The sequence below is a fragment of the Triplophysa dalaica genome, chromosome 2 (assembly GCF_015846415.1).
Source record: "Triplophysa dalaica isolate WHDGS20190420 chromosome 2, ASM1584641v1, whole genome shotgun sequence".
Taxonomy (NCBI): Eukaryota; Metazoa; Chordata; class Actinopteri; order Cypriniformes; family Nemacheilidae; genus Triplophysa; species Triplophysa dalaica.
Genome location: NC_079543.1, coordinates 9,743,667 through 9,764,467, shown reverse-complemented (window position 1 = coordinate 9,764,467; position 20,801 = coordinate 9,743,667). Strand labels below are relative to the sequence as shown.

At 36.3% G+C, this 20,801-nt stretch overlaps 1 protein-coding gene across 1 annotated transcript; it reads right to left on the bottom strand.

Annotated features, from left to right (window-relative positions):
* Positions 1-1,452: 1,452 nt before the first annotated feature.
* On the bottom strand, positions 1,453-9,045 carry LOC130408135 (uncharacterized). The gene is made up of 9 exons (XM_056731609.1): positions 8,413-9,045; positions 6,655-6,697; positions 6,061-6,351; positions 5,537-5,821; positions 5,100-5,296; positions 4,319-4,597; positions 3,368-3,487; positions 3,039-3,137; positions 1,453-2,940 (listed from the first exon to the last, which is right to left on the bottom strand). Exons 2-9 carry the CDS (start codon positions 6,695-6,697, stop codon positions 2,836-2,838), a joined length of 1,419 nt encoding a protein of 472 aa, XP_056587587.1. The 5' UTR covers positions 8,413-9,045; the 3' UTR covers positions 1,453-2,835.
* Positions 9,046-20,801: the final 11,756 nt, after the last annotated feature.

Sequence of the window (20,801 nt, the reverse complement as noted above, 5' to 3'; positions counted from 1 at the left end):
AGTGACAGATGCTTAAATTCTGTGTTGTACTCGTTGATGAATCGCTCGAGTTTCAGTAAACTGAATGTTTAGCTTATCCGTCGCGCACATACTGCACACAATAGATGCTGAGAAAACGACCTTCTCCCACTGAATGAAAGCTGTGCACCTTTTTTGGACGCTAGATACAGTGCCAATGCCACCGCCACAAAACTGTAACCAGTATGTTCGTGGCTGTGTGTGACACGGGACCTGAATGGCGGGATCGGTGGCTAATTGTGGCCGTTAATGTTCACATCATGCCATGTCGCTTAAGATAAAACAATGCATGGGTAACGGCTTCCGGCGTGTTAGTTGCAGTGTGACGTCCTATGTAACAAGCTAACGTTTAGCCAAGTAACGTTTTAATCGCTAACATAGCAGATTCATGAAAAAATACATCAGTACTCAGCATGTTTTGCAACAACTAATTTATTAATGAATCAGCATCAACTACAGTGAAGAGAATCACTTCATTTAAAGTGAATAAAATAGCCTTCTTCCTAGAGTTCAACAAGGAAGTTGAGAAGTTCCTAGAGTTCCCAGAGCCATTCATTTATTCTGCCCCATCTGGTCTTACCTTAAAGCATAGGCCAAATTAATACATTCAATTTCATGCCAATCAAAGAGTATTATATCATATTATATTGGATATTTGTAAACTTTTCCCCAAAATGCTCAAAGTAGGTAATATCAAGCATGGCCTTTCATTAAGCATGGGATTTATTTGTGTGATGTTTATTGTGGGAAATGTTTCAAGTCTGTCAATCAATCGATGCTGTTCTTTATGTGTATCACTAGATGTCAGTGTAATGATGAGTTTCTAAACTAGAAGTGAAAGAAAGCCAGTACCCTCATGACGCTGTATGCACGTTGAACAAAATGGTACAATTGATTTACAAGTTCCTAGGTTTTTTGTTTTAACAATAACAAGCAATGTGTGTATCTTAAGTGACTTAAAAAGGACAAAGTCAAGATGTTGGAGAGAGGGTTGATGATCAATGATCAATTTGAGTATGAAATGTTGCATGTTATTGTGACTATTGTGATTTTTACTGTGAAGACTGGAACGTCAAAATAATAAAAATGCTCTGTATTTTTTCAGACCTTAAATACTGCAAAGACAACAAGGTTATATTTACTTTTAAGCAATAGCCTACAACAGTCATATTTGTACATGTATTTAGTTTTTAATGTGATAACTTTATTTTTATTACAGTTTTCATGTGTCTTTTAGTGCTGTCAGTCTTCACATTGCTGTTGGTTGACTTAATGTCCCTTCTGAGGTTTAAATTGGTTGAAATTCAACAGACACTGCTGGCCACAATGCATCTGGTGAAAATTTGCAATTTCTCTTATTTTTTTCTGTGGCTGTATTTAAACATTTTTCTTGTTATGGGTGTATAGATTTTACACAAAATTGACATGACAATATTTACCATGTCATTGTTTATTATCATTCTTGCTATTCCAGTCCAAGTGATTAATAACTGCATATGGTTTGTAAAAAAAACATTAGCATTTTGCAAGATGTAAACAACCCTGTTCCTGTTTCAATTCAATTCAGTTTATAATTATTTCTTATAAATGTTTGTTTAACATTTTGATTCGGTTGTAGATTTTTTGCTGTTTGTAATTTTTCTAAAGTTATGGGTTAAAAAACTGAAACAGGAAGCTTCTGGAACAGTGTTGATTATGTTCTGCAAAACAATCTATTGTGCCTCATTCAGCATTAACAAGAAACTTTAAACAGCCTAAAAAATATAGATAACCTGCAGGAATACATAGTTTAAAAGAAATTGAAAAAAGTGAGCATGGGTAAGGCAGTTAGGGCAGTGTTAGGCTAGTAGGCTACATTAGTACATTGGTAGGCATCAGTATGCATGTTATACACAAACTGTATTTACAAACTAAGACAGTGATTACAGGCACGGGTAAGTAAAAGAATAGTATGAGATTCAAGTATAAACGCTTTGTTGTTTTTACTACAATAGAAGGCAAACCGTGCTTTAAGCTGACATGCTGTTTGTTGTAATTTAAAACAACACAAGCTAATACAAAAACGTACATAGAATAATGTAACGTGTGATTTAGAAAACAAATAAAGAAGCAGTAACTTCATAGTGCAGCAGAAACTTAGCCACATAGTATAGAATTATAATTTTTTAACATTTCATACATATTAGACAGGACAAGCAGAAAATATACGAAGGTAAGAAAAGAATGACATTTAACATCTTTGGAAGTTTTTTTGCATGGTGGTGACAAAAATCTTAAAAGTACTTACTGCACTATAAAAACTTTAAAGATTGGTTTCAAATTTGTATTTCAAAAAGAAAAATGATTTACGAAAGGAGAAATCCTGAAGGAAGATTATTTTTGATTAAGTTTTAGCCATTTGATAAATGTGAGGTTGCAATCCAGCCTGTAGCAAAAAACTGCTGGTTTTAAGAGAGTCACAGTTTTAAGGAACACACTGAGTCGCAATGGCAAACATCATCTTCATTAATGTAGAGGTAGTAATTTTAGCTAAAATACATTAATTTACGATACGTTTACATTTATGCATTTTGCAGACACTTACATTACATTGTATTCTAATTTTCTTCTTCTGACAATGTGCAATCTCCTGGGATCGAACCCATAACCTTAGCATTGCTAGTGCCATGCTCTAACTACTGAGCCACAGGAAAGCTATGAAAAGCATTTTAGTATTAGTATTATTATTAGTATTGAAGTCTTGCATTTTATATGACCACATCTGTGTATTTTTGTTTATTTCTTTTCACACAAAGTATTTACGTGCAGTTTAGGCAACTACAGGAAATTGCTGGTGGAAGATTTCCCTTTGTCAATGTCAAAATGGACACCAGCTGAGTCTGAGGAGTTCAAGACATCAACGGAAACTCTCGGTGCATCAGACTATTCATAAGAGGAAAAGACATACATTAGGTTGGTGCTGTTGAAGGGTCTCTAAAAATGACCCTCTTAAATGATCAAAGAAAGAAGATATGTATTACCTCGGGCTGAGGTGCTACTAGTGATGCAGCAGGAGACGATTCATTGTATGTTGTGGGTTGAGGCCCAGATGGAGCGCTGTTCATCAGTGGATTGTAATTCTGCACAAACACACATCATTATTTGAAATATACACATGAAATGATGTTATTTGTGTCCACATTTCAATACAAGAAACAATTATTTAGTACTGTACATATAAAATCCTTGTCTCTTGTATACTACTGTAAGTAATAAGTGTCCTTTACGCAAAACACCTCAAACTGTCTATTTTATAGCTTTGATAGAAATGTAAGCATATAGTAAAGCATGCAGTTAAGATTTTAGATACCGTAGGAGCAGGTGGGTTGTACTGGTTTGGAGAAACATTCCACTGGGGGGGCTGGGCTGGGGATCCTAAAGGTCCAGGAGGATAAGCAGGGTTCTGTGACGCATAATCAGGATTAAAGCCCTAGAAAAACATAAAAAATGATATGTTTAATAAACACACACACGCATATACAGTATATACACAAATACAACATATTGCAACTATTTTGTGTGGGTTTGAGTATATTTATGAGATACAGTACTGTGCAAAAGTGTTAGATTTCAAGAAGAGGCGTTTAAGCAATCGATCAGTGACCATACATATATCTTCTTAATTGAATACAACAAGACAATCCAGTAAATGTATGGAATGCAATGTTAAAAAACAGCTTTTATAGACTAAAGTGACAAGTATTTAGCGTGGCATCACTTCCCTTGAGCGTTTACAGGAACATGGTTCACTTAAACCAAGATGGAATCTAAATGGAACCTTATTTTCCAATTCTAATCTCATGACTTCACAGTCAATCCCAAAGAGTTCAAGATGTGCTTAGTGCCCAGGAAGGTCACACTAAATACTGGCTTTTGGCTAAAAGAAGCTAATTCGTTTTTGTATAATATTGTATATAATACAAATATAATATATGTAATTCAAAAAAAAATTCTACATTTTTCCTGTATTTTCATTTTTTATCTTTAAAAAGAGATGACCTAAGAACTTTGGCACAGTCCTGTATGTATAAATACACAAATATATATTGTGTGTGAGCTTTTAACTTGTCAGTAGAGAACCCAGTAAGAAATTGCTGACGCCAACTAAGGGGCAGCCGGCTCAATATCTGAATGGAATGGATTTCCTTTTAATGTTACTGTTTTACATACATACGTCTATGCTGTGTATGTACGTGTCATGAGCTTGTCTGAGAAAAACAAAACACTAAAATTGAATAAATGTGTTTGTATTTGAACTTACAGGGTTAGGAGAAAAAGCAGGTTGTCCGCTCCATTGTGGTGCAGGAGGATGCTGAATCTGACTTGGGTCTGGTGGAGGATACTGAATCTGACTTGGGACTGGTGGAGGATACTGAACCTGACTTGGGACTGGTGGAGGATGCTGAATCTGACTTGGGTCTGGTGGAGGATATTGAATGTGACCATGGTCTGGTGGAGGATAATGCATTTGACCTTGGTTTGGAGGTGGAAAGGGATTCTGACCCTGGTCTGGAAGAGTGGGATAGCCAGCCGTATAACCCTAAAATAAGAAACCAAATATAATAAGTATGGACTAATGTTAATTACAAGCTGAACTGTAAACAGATAAATGTAAAGAGACAAATATTTCTCAATACAAAAAATGTACAAAGAAAACATGTGAGTGTGCAAGTCATTTGAATGACTTATATAGTGTTTTTTTTATCTATTTTGATTAATTTTTCCTGTTGTTATAAAGAACTTGATAGACAAAGACACAATGATCTGTTCTATCTATTAATAATCTATTTATTTATGTTATCTGTGTATCATACATGCCTTGATATTTATGACATTTTATAACTTTACTATTGTTGTAGGGCATCAAATCCGTAACCGTTAGGCTACTGACAGTGCCACCACATCAGGCACTAAATAAATGGTTACTTATGAATAAAACAAACTATCTTTTTCTAAATCTGTTATTGCAGAGTCATTTGTCTGGTTTGTGTGTTACCTGTGTGTTTTGCCTGATTTGTGTGTCTTAGATCAGATGATGTTACCTGTGAGGGGTCAGTCACTGGATAGCAGATTGGTACAGACTCAGGCAGGGGATTGAGGGTGTTGTCATTATCTGTTTGTGATTTATTGTTCCTACACCTTTTACAGATTCTCTTCCTGCAGCAGAAGCAGATGCTCCCCGGAATCCCGAGAAGAATCAGAGCGATAAGACTTTTATTTGGAGTGAAATTGTGTTTTTCTAAATAGAGATCAAAATGAAGAGCAGAAAGAAAATATATGATGATCACTAACCCTAGTGAATGTATGTATTAAACAATAAACAATCAACACAATCTTAATCATTCAAAAACTGATGACATTTTTCAGATTTAAAGTAAATATAAAAAGGTTACTCATGGTACACAGTGCAAACCTTGAAAACAAATCAAAAACATTTATATTTTGTTTTCACAGATTTTTGGAGAAATGCCATACATACCCACTAATATCATTGTATTGTTTGACACGTTTCGACGTTTGTGATCGGTGAGTTGGTATCTGCCTACATCTGATACGTTGACATTAAGCACCTTGATCTTTTCAGTGCTTACTTTAAGTCGGTTGATGTAGTCTGGGTCTGCATTACCCACAGGGATTCCGTTCTCCACCAGGGTCACAACTGAATGGTTGTTGTAAAAGCGAAGAGTGGCATCACCCAGATTGATTCCTTCCAGAGATATGCTGAGGGTTTCACCTGCGATGCATTCAATCATGCTTCTTTTGGCTATAAGGGAGAGGGAAAACAAACAAGAGTGAAAAAATGAGCGGAATTTTATTCCTCAGACACATTTAAACTTTTATTTGATCTTTTTTTTTTAATTATCGGCTGTGCGTTCCCTGAGAATCAAACGCATGAACTTGATGTTGCTAGTAACAAGTTCTCTCCTGAGTTACAGTATGTCACAAAGATATTGTTCTAAACAGATGATGGTGGTGTGGGAGGAAACGTATTCATTCACTTACTTTCAACCTTTACAATGTAGGTGGAGATAACAGAATTCCACGAATTGAACAGGGTGTATGTTCCCTCGTCATCAAACGTAATATGCCTGAGTTGGAAGGTCCAGCCATCACTGGAGGAGTGCACTGTGCCTTTACTGACTTTATTAGGAAAGATAATCCGCCGTTCCCAGATAGTAACATGGGTTTTCTCATCAGCAGAAGCGAACTCCAATTTTTCTGTCCTTTCGGGAAGATCCAGACTCAAATAACCACCATGGTTTATCTGCTTCCGAGATGTGTAGACTGCTGAGACTGCAGAGAAGTAATTCTTGGTTTGTTACATTTGCATATGCTTTTATTCAGTGAATAATAGATATACATCCGTTTTTTGTGTGATCAAACTCATGACCTTTATGTTGGTAACTCCTACAAAAACACAAGAATGGATTGAATAAATAGTGCACCCATAGAGGTTTTTGTTAGGTCTTTTATTTTAACAGAACGCATGATTCTACTTGTCGCACAGTAAAGAAAGCATACTCAACCTAGTGTATTCATCCTTTCAAGTGTGTTCAATGAGTTTTTTAGTGTGTGAAAGTGTGTGAAAATAGTTACCTGCACAACTAGCAGCTGCAAGAATGATCCAATTTTTCAGCATCTAATTGAGAAAAAAGATCAATAAAAATACATACCATGCAAGCTCTATGTCAACTAAAATAAACGATATTGTAATGACAATGTAAAACTATTTTAAAATCAAAAATTGTGTCTGTTAAATTTAAGTTTTAGCACCAGGAAATAACATGAAAAACTTTATTGACATGAACATTAACAAGGATTACTCGCAGATAACGTAAATTATTCATTATAAGCTAATGTAAGCTAATGCATTTATTGTAAAGAGTTAACAAAATCATATAGGAGGCAGATTTTTATTATTATTCAGTAATAATATCCGGATCTTTTTTGTTATAATGCAATAAAATATTCTATATCAATAACCTTTCATCTGTACCTTAGGAGGTGTTTTGTACACAAGACTATATGTAAAAGCTGCAAGGCATGAAGGAATAACCTGGTAACGTTTGCAAGTAAAACCAGCAGTTTTGATGGTGACTTTATGGATGGATATAAAACTGCTTCATAAAAACGACCAGTTAACTGAAAGTGGGAAAAGAAAGAGGATACACTATACACTCTGAGAACCCAAACACTATTGAAAGTTGAAAAAATACACTTCAAAGTGAAACTCACAAGGAGCCTAAATGTGTGAAGGTTTTCTGGTATTCTCTGGGATCTGTGAGAAAACATTTGAGCTATTCCTCCAGAAAAGTAATTAAAAACAGGCGTGACTCTGCTTTCAATGTGTAGCCTATCATGTACATTTAATCTACCTTAAACTATGTCACATTAGCAATGTGTACACAATTATTTAAGCCTAAATGATTGCATGACAAGCCAAAGTTATTACAAATCCGTATAACATTAAATACATTTCCAAGTATAACCATCTTTAACTGGAGCCAAAACGTTTCTGTACTGCACGTACATAGAAAATAATTGAAATTAGTGAATTGGTGAGTTTTTGTTAAATGTGAGCTAAAATCATCACAATTAAAAGAACCAAAGACTTCATTCTGTGTGCATTGCGTTTATTTAATACGAGTTTCACAATTTGAGTTGAATAACTGAAATAAATGAACTTTTCCACGTTATTCCAATTTATTGAGATGCACCTTTATATGCTAGTCAAAAAGCACAAGATATTTATAAACACTAACACAAGCAGCAGCTGCCATTTACCGGCCTCTCTGACGAGCTTTCATGCGGAAGAAGTCAAAAGCACGTTGTATAAATGATTGGACCAGATCTTAAGTGACATCGTTGTGATGAGAGGCGCCAATGGCACGAAGTAACCTAATTATGGGTCGAGTAATATTGAACAAAAATATTCATGCTGGAATTTAAGTAAAACATTCAAGTAGCTTTTTGAAAGACATTTCAATGTGTACACGGCGATGATTTATGGAAGTTAGACAAGGTTTTGAATACAAGGCTACATTGACCGAAAGCCTAATGAAGAAAATATAGGCTATAGGCTACCATTGACAACACTGTGGGAAAACCTGTTTTTCTCTTTTTAAGAACCTCGTAAATGTGGTTGATTTCAATAACAAACAAACCTCCGCCTATGGCAGACGAATTAAGATATAATAAGCGAAAAGAAACTCAAAAAACAAAATCGGTCACATACAAATAGAACCGTCATGCGCAATAAAGCGTATATAGGTTATGTTTGTATCCATAATGATCATTGGTTACGCTATACGCGAGCAATGATAAAGACCAAAATGCGACAGATCGAGTACTCACAATTTCATCAGTATATGAACGAATGTTTCCGGTGTAAATTGATGATTTATCCGTTGATAGACTCGACGTTCCGAGGTTGTAAATAGGGTTGTAGGCTATAGAAAGGCGTGTCCTCGGAGGGGTGTATGGGAGTCTGGTCGAGTTAACTCTACCCCTGTTGCGTGCTGCTGATATGCCGCCCTGGGCACATTCCGCTTCCTTTGCCTTCACGAACTTGTTCTTCTTAATCCACACAAGTTAGAAGATGTGGATCTTGTACGTAAGTTTGGGATGAGAATGCAACGTACTATCTATATCATTGCATTTGAGGAGCGTAATCATTCGTTTTGATGTTCTTTGTGTATCGTGTATACAAACGGCGGCAATGCGGATAGACATTTTTTAACTCAAACATTCTCATATATGGGGGGTCGGGATAAATTGAGTGGTTTATATTCGGCTTCAGCTGTTCCTTCTATATTTGACTCAAGTGGCATAGCGCACAGCCAGACCACAATCCATAAACGCTATAGGATAACAAGGGAGGGGCTAGAAAAAACCCGCACTTCCCAGCTTGCACCAGTCACGTATATGTGCATTGTGCAAAACATCTGCAGAGTCGGAAAGCTCAAAGCAGTGCCACAGTTCCAATACAATCCCAATCCGACAACCAGTTAGAGGCGGAGCTTACATTTCAGTATCCCTAATAATCGTAATGATGAGCATCAACTTTCATCTCCATTCCGAGGCTGTGCTCTCTTCGTCTTTTTAGATTTATACGACTTACAAAAGCTGTATGTAAAAACATTCCGTACTTCATTAACATTATATATGTCAAACTGTCTTTGTTCGAATTGTTTTTGATGTGTAGCCTTTTTTGAAGGATTCTGCAGCACGAATGCATGTTGTATAAATGATTGGACCAGATTTTAGGATTAGCTCCATAATACGCTCCATAGTGAGCTTTAATGGACTCCAAACGGTTGAAGGTCAAAGTAAAAGTGTCAGAGCAGATTCACACCGCTTTAAACGATACCAGTGGAACAGGTTCTTATCTAGCGAAATTATCAGTCATTTTATTAAAAAAAGTGTTTAATGTGTATTCTTTATAAACACAAATGCACTGTTCTGCGATGCGCTTTCATGACTTCATGTAATACGTAATAACGTTGAAAAGTCACGCTTGACGTAGTCGGAAGTACAGAGTCAGTGTTAACAATGTGGAGAAGGAAGACCGTTCAAAAGTTGTTGTATGTTCAATGAGACATATTCAAATGTCTTTGTGTCAGTTTATTGTTTAAAATGGTCCTTCCGTGTGCGTATCCTGGATGTTGTAATATTAAAAAAGCGTGACCTTTTCAAAGTAATTATGTATTATGTGAAGTCTTGAATCCAGTAAAGCATCCAATGTGGCAAAATCTAAATGTATAATGGGTTCTAATGCGTTCTATTGTCTTTGTTAATGTGCATGTATCTTTGCACGGTGGACAGTGGATGGTTTTGTTGTATCCCAGTTTCAACCAAGCTGCAAGTTACTGTTTAAAGACATACATAGAAGACATTTTTGTGAATCTGTGTCTACCTTTCTTTTCAGAAGATATGCCCCCAAACATTATATAGAGATATAGTATAATTAATAATAATCATTTTTTATTTTATATTAATAATATATATTGTAAATATGAAGTACATCAATCTTTTGAGACGTATCAAAAGTATTTTCTTTACAGAGGTAGGAACAGATGTAGACTTCAGCATGTACAGATTAGTTGTGATTTTGGAAAATGTGTTATCATTTTTAGCCTTTTAAGAGCACTACATAGTTACATATTAAAGTTGGATTAAAGATGTATTTAAACTTTGAAAAAAATATCATATAAAAGTATATTTGAATAAAATAATTGTTTAAAGAAGATGCTGTTATTGAATTTGTGTTGTTTATTTGACATTTTGCTGATTTTGTTCCATTATTATATTTTTTATATTTGAAACCGTTAAAATGTATGGAAAATATAATATTTCCTTACATGATTTTTTTCATTTTTGAGATCACTTTCACATATGAGCTCCTGTTAGACCAATAATGTCACATTACAATTCTTTACTTTTTGAAAGATAACTGGCAGGGTATTGTGGTAGGGAAGGGACTTTATCAAATTACACACGAATAATTAAATCCTACTGTATTACAGAAACCAATGGCTACGCAACCCAGGTTGAATATACCTGAGAAATACTAATACAAGGCACACAGGTTCAAGTTTCTTTTTAAACAAATAGGACTATAAGACGTGTATATGAAATACACAGATTTTATAAAATGACCATAAATAATTAAAAAGAGAGAGGGTCAATGTACCAATAAAAGCTCAGTTAGAGTGGCATAAAGAGAGACAAGCAACTTTGCCCAAAAATATATATATATAATATGCACTGAGCTAAGGAACTGGGGCTCACCAGCAGTAGGGCAGGCTAGATACCAGGTCTCCAAATGGCCCACAAACATATGCACACGTGCACACACACACACACAAAAAACAACCCCCACTAGTGAAATTCACTGCAAACAAAAATCTACACAAAAAAGATAATGTGTGGGAGAAACTCCAGCGCTAGGGAGTAGCAAGCCTGAGCACTCTGGACTCCCCCAGATTCCTAGAAATAGTAAGAAACAAAAGAACAATTAGCACCAAATTAAACAAAAATGCAATCGCGTCAATGAAAAAAAGAAACAAAACAATTTAAACAAATTACAAAATAATAATACTCTCTAAAGAAACCAAAATAAAAAAAAAGATGAAAACTAAGAGCTTAAACCTGGAGCACTCACAAACCCGTTCAGGCACCACAATGAGTTTAGGCCAACATGGCTTTACACATCAATTCTTAGGTGGTAAAAATTTGCACCACAGGAACACAGTTCTCTTATTGCACCAGGAAAAAAACAAAATAAACAAAATCAAACAAATGTTGACAAGCAGAAGTGGCAGGTTGGATACCAGTAACAGACCAGGGGTGTATGCCAGAGAGCAGGGTTGACTTACCATCAGCTTAACCCAGAACTTTTGGTAGATAAACCTAAAACCTGCTTACCCCGGGGTGGGTTCAAGAAAGCTGGTTATGTAACATACCCGGGTAAGTTTAAATGTTAGTTAGCAGGTAACCCCAACTTTCAGTTCCAAAAGTGGAGACAACTTTCAGCGTATGTAAGTAACCATAGCAACTTGCTCTATGAAGATAACCTGCTACGGAGCAGGTTATGTTCCAGGGTTAGTTCATTTTAAGGAAATGTTACTAAGCTTAAGGTGTTGTAAATACTTTAAAATATTTCAGATTTTTTTTCCATATATCATTGTATGGACATACACATCTTACAATTTCCAACAGTTAATAGATGTTAATTAAAATGGAATTGCAAATTGTATTTGCAATTGCGTTTTCAATTTGTGGACGCATAAAATGTGACATAATCCAAACTCAATTGCAAATCGCGCATAACCGTTTGCATTTTCGTTTAAGCAAACGCACACTGACTGCCAAATTTCAAATGTAAAAGCAAAGTCCGTTTGCAACTGTGTTTCCCATATCTTACGAGTTTTGACCCGGTCATATTTAAATGGTAATTTCAATTACCACGTCTGTTTTTTCACTTTCTCAGCGTCGCGTGTGTAGCCAGCCAAAACTCATATGGAATCGCAATTCCCTTAGTATTTCCATTTCCGATGCCTTACACGGAAACCTGTCAATCAGTGTCAAGGGTGGGATTATGCTATGGGGCGTGTTTGTGTTGGGAAGTGACGTCACTCACAGTCGACGGTCAAGAAGCGATGCCCTGAAAATCCGTGTGTCATTTCGTATCGACACCATGGCCGCACTGGAATCATATGCTGATTTAATTAAAGACATATGTGAAACTGTCAAGACACATAAAGAGATTTTTACTACGCTGCAGGAGATGGGTATCCAGCGATGTTCTGAAATGAGACGAGGCTGAATCCAGCTTCTTATTCGCAGTTTCTTATTCACGCTAAGCTTCTTAGGGACCATCTCGCGTTTCTCTTCTTTTACGTTTTTAAAGTAAAAACTTTTTTGTGTGTGTGTGTGCGTGCGTGTGTGAGAGAGAGTTCACAGATGATGGGCTGCTGCTTGCTCTCTAAGTCATGACATGCTGAATGCCCCTTGAGATGACCGTGGAACCTCCATCACCCACTCCCCTTACCATTCTCTATATTACTTTGATAGAACAGTTTTTTAGGCAGCCTATCTCCACCATGAATATTAATCAAATCCAAAAGTACCTACATGTTTGAAAGTGCAATATTCTAGTGCAGAGCATGCAGTACGGTTTATGCATAAGTAATTTACGTGTATATTTGTAAAAAGCATTTCTGTTATACTTTGCATATCTATAATTAACTGTCCCTCTTACCTCTTATGTAAATTAATTATTTTCATCATTGATGTATTTTATTCTATATATTAATTTTTTCCATTTCCTGTGTTTGTCTATACTGTATTTTTTCATTCTGAGCTTCTCAAACCACAACACGTTGCTTGTGCACAATTGGACAAATAAAGCTTATTCAAAAAAATTTCTGATCCATCGCTCTTATACAATTTATTATACTCTTGTTGGTCTTTGCCAGTGCATTATACACACATTATATTTCTGCTATGTAGTTACATGTATATAGATTTAAGTAAACTTTGTCACTTGTTGTATGTACAGAAAATGTCTATTGTCAGAACTGTGTTTTTGTACAAGTATGTCTTTCATGGTGCGTTAAAAGTTCCACAGCTACCTTGTCTTGATGTCTACCGTCATGCAAGAAAACAGTTATGCTGTAGCATTTTGGGGTTATTGGGAAAATTTGGGGTGCCATATCTCGACTTTCATTGAGGGTGCGTTAGACGTTCAACATTGGAGTTATACCCAGTATTCGTGACTTAACATCTAGCCAAAAAGCAGATATTTTTATTGTAGCATTTTGTAGCAGAACATCGCTGGAAACCCATCTTCTGCAGGGTAGTGAAAATCTCTTTATGTGTCTTTCAGTTTCAAATAAGTCTTTAATTAAATCAGCATATGATTCCAGTGCGGCCATGGTGTCGATACGAAATTACTAAAAAAAAATACCGAGTCAATCACTGCAAGGTTGAGGTTTTTCAGGCTTGTTTTAACTTTTTGCCATTGCGGCAAACTTCCAAGTGCAACACACACACACACACACACACACACACGAAGATAACTTCCGATTCACACAAATCGAACAAATTATATATCAAAATCGGTCGTGCCCCCCTTATTTCATTTCCTATTTTTGATCTGAGCATTAAATCAAAAGTACGAAAAATGACCCGTTATTTGTTTTTTGGTATTACATTTATAAACGAATAACGAAATAACAAACTGTTTTTTTAATTTTCCGATTTTGAAAACTCAATTGAATATGAAAAGAACGAACGACACACGGATTTTCAGGGCATCGCTTCTTGACCGTCGACTGTGAGTGACGTCACTTCCCAACACAAACACGCCCCATAGCATAATCCCACCCTTGACACTGATTGACAGGTTTCCGTGTAAGGCATCGGAAATGGAAATACTAAGGGAATTGCGATTCCATTTGAGTTTTGACTGGCTACACACGCGACGCTGAGAAAGTGAAAAAACAGACGTGGTAATTGAAATTACCATTTAAATATGACCGGGTCAAAACTCGTAAGATATGGGAAACACAGTTGCAAACGGACTTTGCTTTTCCATTTGAAATTTGGCAGTCAGTGTGCGTTTGCTTAAACGAAAATGCAAACGGTAATGCGCGATTTGCAATTGAGTTTGGATTATGTCACATTTTATGCGTCCACAAATTGAAAACGCAATTGCAAATACAATTTGCAATTCCATTTTAATAATGTCCGGAATATCGTTCCATACATATCTGTCCACTTATTGGGCAATATTTGATGCTTATGGTTAGAGAGCCAGATTTAAAACTCAAAGGTTGCATGTTCAATTCCCAGGCTGGCAGGTTTTCAAGGCTTTATTTGTAAATGGCCCAATGGGATCACTACGACATATTGTTCACATATTTAAATTCTTAATATAATTTGAAACTCATTAACATAAAAAATACATACAAAACTTAGACTTAAAGTTTTTCAAACTGACTGTATTTCCCCTACAGTTTAGTATTGAAATGCCTTTCTCCAGATTACACTGAGCCTTTTACGACAGGACGTTTCCACCTCTTTTAACATTTGGAAAGCCATGGCCTTTTAGCAAACAAAGTCAAAAGAAACAAACAAATATATATATATATATATATATATATATATATATATATATATATATATGTGTGTATTTGAAAGGGATATATAAAGGCTACATGATTATTATGTATACAGTTGAAAGAAAAAGTATGTGAACCCTTTGGGCTTACTTGGATTTCTTCATAAATTGGTCATAAAATGTGTTCTGATCTTCATCTTAGTCACATCAAAAGAGAAACACAGTCTGCTTAAACTAATACCGCACAAACATTATACGTTTTCATGTTTTTATTGAACACAACATGTAAAGATTCATAGTGCAGGGTCAAAGGGTTCACATACTTTTTCTTTCAACTGTATATGACTGGGCCTAACATTATAAACCTCTACCTGTCACAGCAGACCTTCATCCTCTGCTGCAAATTAGTTATCAAACATTGTGATTATGGCCAATGTTGTAGTTTCTAGAAAGTAAATAGAAGTAAAAGAGTCTCCATTAATATGACTACATCAGCAATGCAAAGTTAGTTTTCAGAAATCCAAATAAAGGTAGATACCTTAAGAAACACACAGAGAAGGAACAAAAAAAAGGTTTAATACTGTCTTCCAAATTACACCATGTAACCATGTTACCAACATGTCACCATGTTGTGATCAAATACATATACACAACACAATTTTGGTAAAATACCATGGTAAACACGAGTTACAAACATCTCAACAAATCTACAGTTTATGTAACAAACATAGCCACGATGAGTTTATATTTTGAATCTTATAGTATAAAAATAGAGCATATATTTAAAATACGTTTATATTAAATTAAGTAATTAATTTTTAGCGTTGATAGTTTTATAAACATATAACCTTAATAATTGAATTCATGATTTTTATCCCGGACTTTACACTCTAATGCAGATTTAAGTCTTCTGTGTAAAAAAACTCTACTAGACTAACTTCTAGAAACTACAACATTGGTTATAATTTTGGAAAAAATATGTAATGCTTTTCAATACACTACACTTTGTATGATAATAAATTTGCAGCAGAGGATGAAGGTCTACTGTGACCAAGGGCGTAGACTTGGTTTGAACATTGGGGGGGTTGAACGTCCCAGATAGCACACGAACATCACGGAGAGTGTTTGCTCATCTGCAATACGTCTATAGGACGTTTCCTGTTAGAAGATGTCTTTAAGATGTAATGATTTAGAATGTATGTTAAACTGACATAAATTCTAACATATAAGAGATTATAAAAAGAAAGAAATTAAGTATTGAAAGTGCCAGTAGGTGGCAGCGATTCACTGTTTTAATGAGTGAGCTACTAAAATTATTCATTCATCCAATTCGTTCAAAAGTCAGATTATTTTAGGAAGAAAACAAGCATCAATGTGAATGCTTTTGTCATTGATAATTACAGACACTTTCGGAAAATGAACTAGCAAAACAGATGGCTGCTTTGGTAACTTGTTATACTGATAGTTATAGCTAAATACATTGCAATGGATTAGCTAGCTAACATATATGGTGTGTACTTAGCTATTATTACACAATATTCTCATACCTCATTCTCAGTACATGCTTTATTTTTTTTTGCATCCCTCTCTGACCAGCAGTTAAATATAGTCCGCTGTGCAGCGCTTCTCTTCATTTTTGGCGTACGTTAGGTTACCCGTGTGCTCTCCCATTCAAACACCACTCGCGTTGCTTTGGTGAAAGTGCGACTCGGTGGTTGGGCGTTACCAATCGGTTCAATGGAGGGGGAGTATTTTTTGTCTTATTTATTATGACACCCTCATATTTGATTAGGAACAAAATTATTGTCACAAAATAAAGTAATTCTACATATTTTTCATTTGATCTACTGTGATTTTCATGTTGAAATATTGGAGGGGTTGTAACTGATGGATTTGAATATTGGGGGGGTTACCTCCCCCTCAAACTACGCCCCTGGCTGTGACGGAGGTAGAGGTTTAAAATGTTGGGCAGTCACAATATGTCACGTAGCCTTTATATATCCCTTTAAACACACATATACATTTTGATTTTTTTTTTTTACTTTGTTTGCTAAAAGGCCATGACTTTCTAAATGTAAAAAGAGGTGGAAATGGCCTATCCTGAAAGGTTATTTGTAATTTGGAGAAAGGCCTTACAATACTAAACTGTAGTTGGAGGCTGCGGATCAGAAAGACATTTAAAAGTCATACAGTCCGTGTGAAACGTTTTTTTAATGTAAATGGTTTTAAAATTATAATAAGAATTTAAATATGTGAACAATATGCCATGATGATCCCATTGGGGGTCACCTAATGAAGCATCGAACTTGCAACCTTTGAGTTTTAAATCTGGCTCTCTAACCATCTCTATTGGATGCAATGAATCAAATATTGCCTAATAAGGTGAAAAGAGTAATGACATGCAATTGCTCTGAAGTTAAAATATTCACTATTAACATTCCTTTACCTGTTGGAAATTGTAAGGTGTGTATATTTATCCAGTGATGTGCGGAGATGTTTTAAACCTAATTTAAAGTATATACAGTATTTAATATAAATACATAAAGTTTAACAATAACATCTCACATTATTTTATTTAAAGATCATTTCATTGTAAAAGATTAAATAATAAAGTTAATAAAATTAGCTGTGAATGCTAAATGGCGATGGGTGAGATTGGAACTTTAATTTTAATATTGCTGTAAAATTATATTATATTATACGTAATCTGTGCTTTCACACCCACTTGACGAACATCAAAAACGCTCATATGGGTAGACAACCCCTAAAGGTAAACAACATTTCCTTTAAATTAACTAACTACTGAAGAAACCAACATTGGACCCTTCTACTCCCGACAGTTACAGACCTGTCTCTCTCCTCCCATTTATAGAAAAACACTTACAAGGGCAGCTTTCAACCAGGTGTCTTCCTACCTATTCCAGAATAACCTACTGGATGACAAGCAGTCTGTCTTCAAAACAAACCACTCCACTGAGACGGCATTGCTATCGGTCACAGAAGCACTGCGGCTAGCCAAGGCGGAATCTAAATCCTCGGTCCTGATTCTGCTGGACCTATCTGCAGCGTTTGACACTGTCAATCACCAGATACTGCTAGCAACCCCGTCATCACTAGGAATCACAGGCTCTACCCTCCGCTGGTTCAAATCCTACCTCTCTGACAGATCCTTCAAGGTGTCATGGAGGGGCTCGCTGTCCACGGCTCACCACATGATCACTGGGGTCCCTCAGGGGTTGGTGCTTGGACCGCTGCTTTTTTCCATCTACACGACATCACTGGGACCCATCATACAGGCACATGGCTTCTTATATCACTGTTATGCCGACGACACCCAGTCTCGTTTCACCCAGACGATACCACTGTAGCAGCTCGCATTACAACCTGCCTCGAGGACATCTCAGCTTGGATGAAAGACCATCACCTCCAGCTGAACCCTGCCAAGACCGAACTACTCGTGTTTCCGGCACACCCTACGGTCCAACACGATTTCAACATCAATCTTGGCAATACCACAATCACCCATTCCAAAACAGTCAGGAACCTCGGAGTCATATTGGATGAACAGCTGTCCTTCAATGATCACATTGCAACGTTTGGACTTCCATAGTACGTCCGTAAACGACGGCACTTCAGCCCCGCCTTTTCTACACAGTCCAGCCCCTCCAATGAACAGAAAGACCTGTGTAGTAGAATGTCGATTGTTAGAATGTTAGACTTTCTTATGTGATATTATGACTCGAGCACACATGGGATCTTTTTTAAAGGGACACTCCACCAAAAAATGAAAATTCTGTTATGGATTACTCACACTCTAGTTGTTCCAAACCTGTATAAATGCCTTTGTTCGGTTGAACACAAAGATATTTAGTAGAATGTTGGCAACTGAAAATTCTTTGGCATCATTGACTACCATTGAAGAAATGATTATAAAGGTAGTCAAAGGTGACCCCGAATTGTTTGCTTTCCTAAATCTCCCAAAACATCTTTTGCGTTCAACAGAACAAAACATATATACAATACATCAGAAACCACTCAGATAAGTAAATATGGAAATAAATTTAACCCTAATCTTAGTATTGTTGTATTTTCAAATGAAAATACGTTTGGCCCGTTAACCTCCTTATTAGACTGCATGGATGGGCAGTGTTTCAAATAAATCCATTTGAAATACAAAATACTCTATATATTTTTTGTCTAGCCTAATAATTCAAGAACTCAGCAGTCTAATAGAGGTTGATTGGCGAAAAATATTTTGAAAAGACATTTTGTCATTTTAGAATGTTAAGTTCTACTACTCAATTCATAAAGGAGTCGTGTAACGTATTACGATTCTGAGACATTTATATTGTAAAGTAAGGGATTAAAAGTAACAAGTAATCTGTAATGTATGCCAGTTAGGATGTAATTTGCACAACATCGCCCCTAAATTACCATTCCGACGAAACCAACTCAAAACCAATCCACCTTCTTGAGCCCAAAAACTCTGTATGCTAAACGCGAACTTACCTGGGTAAGAACCGAAACTGACTTCGTGATACAGGCCACTGGAGGAAGGCTTCCGTTAATATTAGTTCAGAGTTAAAATATAGTTAAATATTATAAATATAGTTTCCAAGTAACATTACGGTTCAACTAAATTGAATGGTGCAACTCAAAAATATTTAGTAGTGCTTCAGTTGTAATTTAGTGCCCGTTTAAGTCATAACTAGGCTAAGCTGTAACTTATGCACAGATGGTGCAACCGGCCCATGGTAACCAGACCTTCCATAAACATTCAATGTTATTAATAAAAAAACATACTTTTAATTATTCCAGTCATCAATATAAATGTAAGGACTAGGTGTACAATAATGTAGATTGAAACAACCAGTCAGAAGTAAAGCCACGTCCAGCTCACTCCACTTTCAGGAAATTATTCTGGTGACTTATTTTGTTATCTGGCCTGCAGATATAGTCTCACATTTCTCAACTTTTATACAGTTGAAAGAAAAAGTATGTGAACCCTTTGGGCTTACTTGGATTTCTTCATAAATTGGTCATAAAATGTGTTCTGATCTTCATTTAGGTCACAACAATAGAGAAACACAGTCTGCTTAAACTAATACCACACAAACATTATACGTTTTCATGTTTTTATTGAACACAACATGTAACCATTCACAGTGCAGGGTGGAAAAAGTATGTGAAACCCTAGGCTAATGACTTCTCCAAGAGCTAATTGGAGCCAGGAGTCAGCCAACCTGGGGTCTAATTAATGTGATGAGATTGGATGTGTTGATTAAAGCTGGCCTGTCCAATAAAAAACACACACCAGTTTTGAGTTTGCTGTTCTGAAGAAGCGTTGACTGATGTGAACCATGCCTCGCAGAAAAAAGAGCTCTCGGAAGACCTACGATCAAGAATTGTTGACTTACATAAAGCTGGAAAGAGCTACAAAAGTATATCTAAAAGCCTTGATGTCCATGTGTCCACGGTAAGACAGATTGTCTACAAATGGAGAAAGTTCAGCACTGTTGCTACACTCCCTAGGCGTGGTCGTCCTGTAAAGATGACTGCAAGAGCACAGCGCAGAATGCTCAATGAGGTGAAGAAGAATCCTAGAGTGTCAGCTAAACACTTACAGAAATCTCTGGCACATGCTTACATTTTTGTTGACAAATCTACAATAAGGAAAACATTAAACAAGAATGGACTTCATGGGAGGACACCACGGAGGAAGCCACTGCTGTCCAAAAAAAACATTGCAGCACCTTTGAAGTTTGCAAAAGAGCACCTGGATGTTCCACAGCACTACTGGCAAAACATTCTGTGAACAGATGAAACCAAAATTGAGTTGTTTGGAAAGAACACACAACGCTATGTGTGGAGAACAAAAGGCACAGCACACCAACATCAAAACCTCATCCCAACTGTGAAATATGGTGGAGGGGGCATCATGGTTTGGGGCTGCTTTGCTGCCTCAGGCCCTGGACGGATTACTGTCATCGATGGAAAAATGAATTCCAAAGTTTATAAAGACATTTTGCAGGAAAACTTAAGACCATCTCTCCGCCAACTGAAGCTTAACAGAGGATGGACGATGCAACAGGACAACGACACAAAGCATAGAAGTAAA

What these genes read in the sequence shown, in the direction of transcription:
- LOC130408135 (XM_056731609.1), bottom strand. Translation starts at nt 6,697, where the DNA reads ATGCTGAAAAATTGGATCATTCTTGCAGCTGCTAGTTGTGCAG. An exon ending in TGCAGCTGCTAGTTGTGCAG is followed by an intron (nt 6,352 to 6,654) that starts GTAACTATTTTC and finishes ACTTCTCTGCAG; the next exon opens with TCTCAGCAGTCTACACATCT. An exon ending in ACAACCCACCTGCTCCTACG is followed by an intron (nt 3,138 to 3,367) that starts GTATCTAAAATC and finishes GTGTTTGTGCAG; the next exon opens with AATTACAATCCACTGATGAA.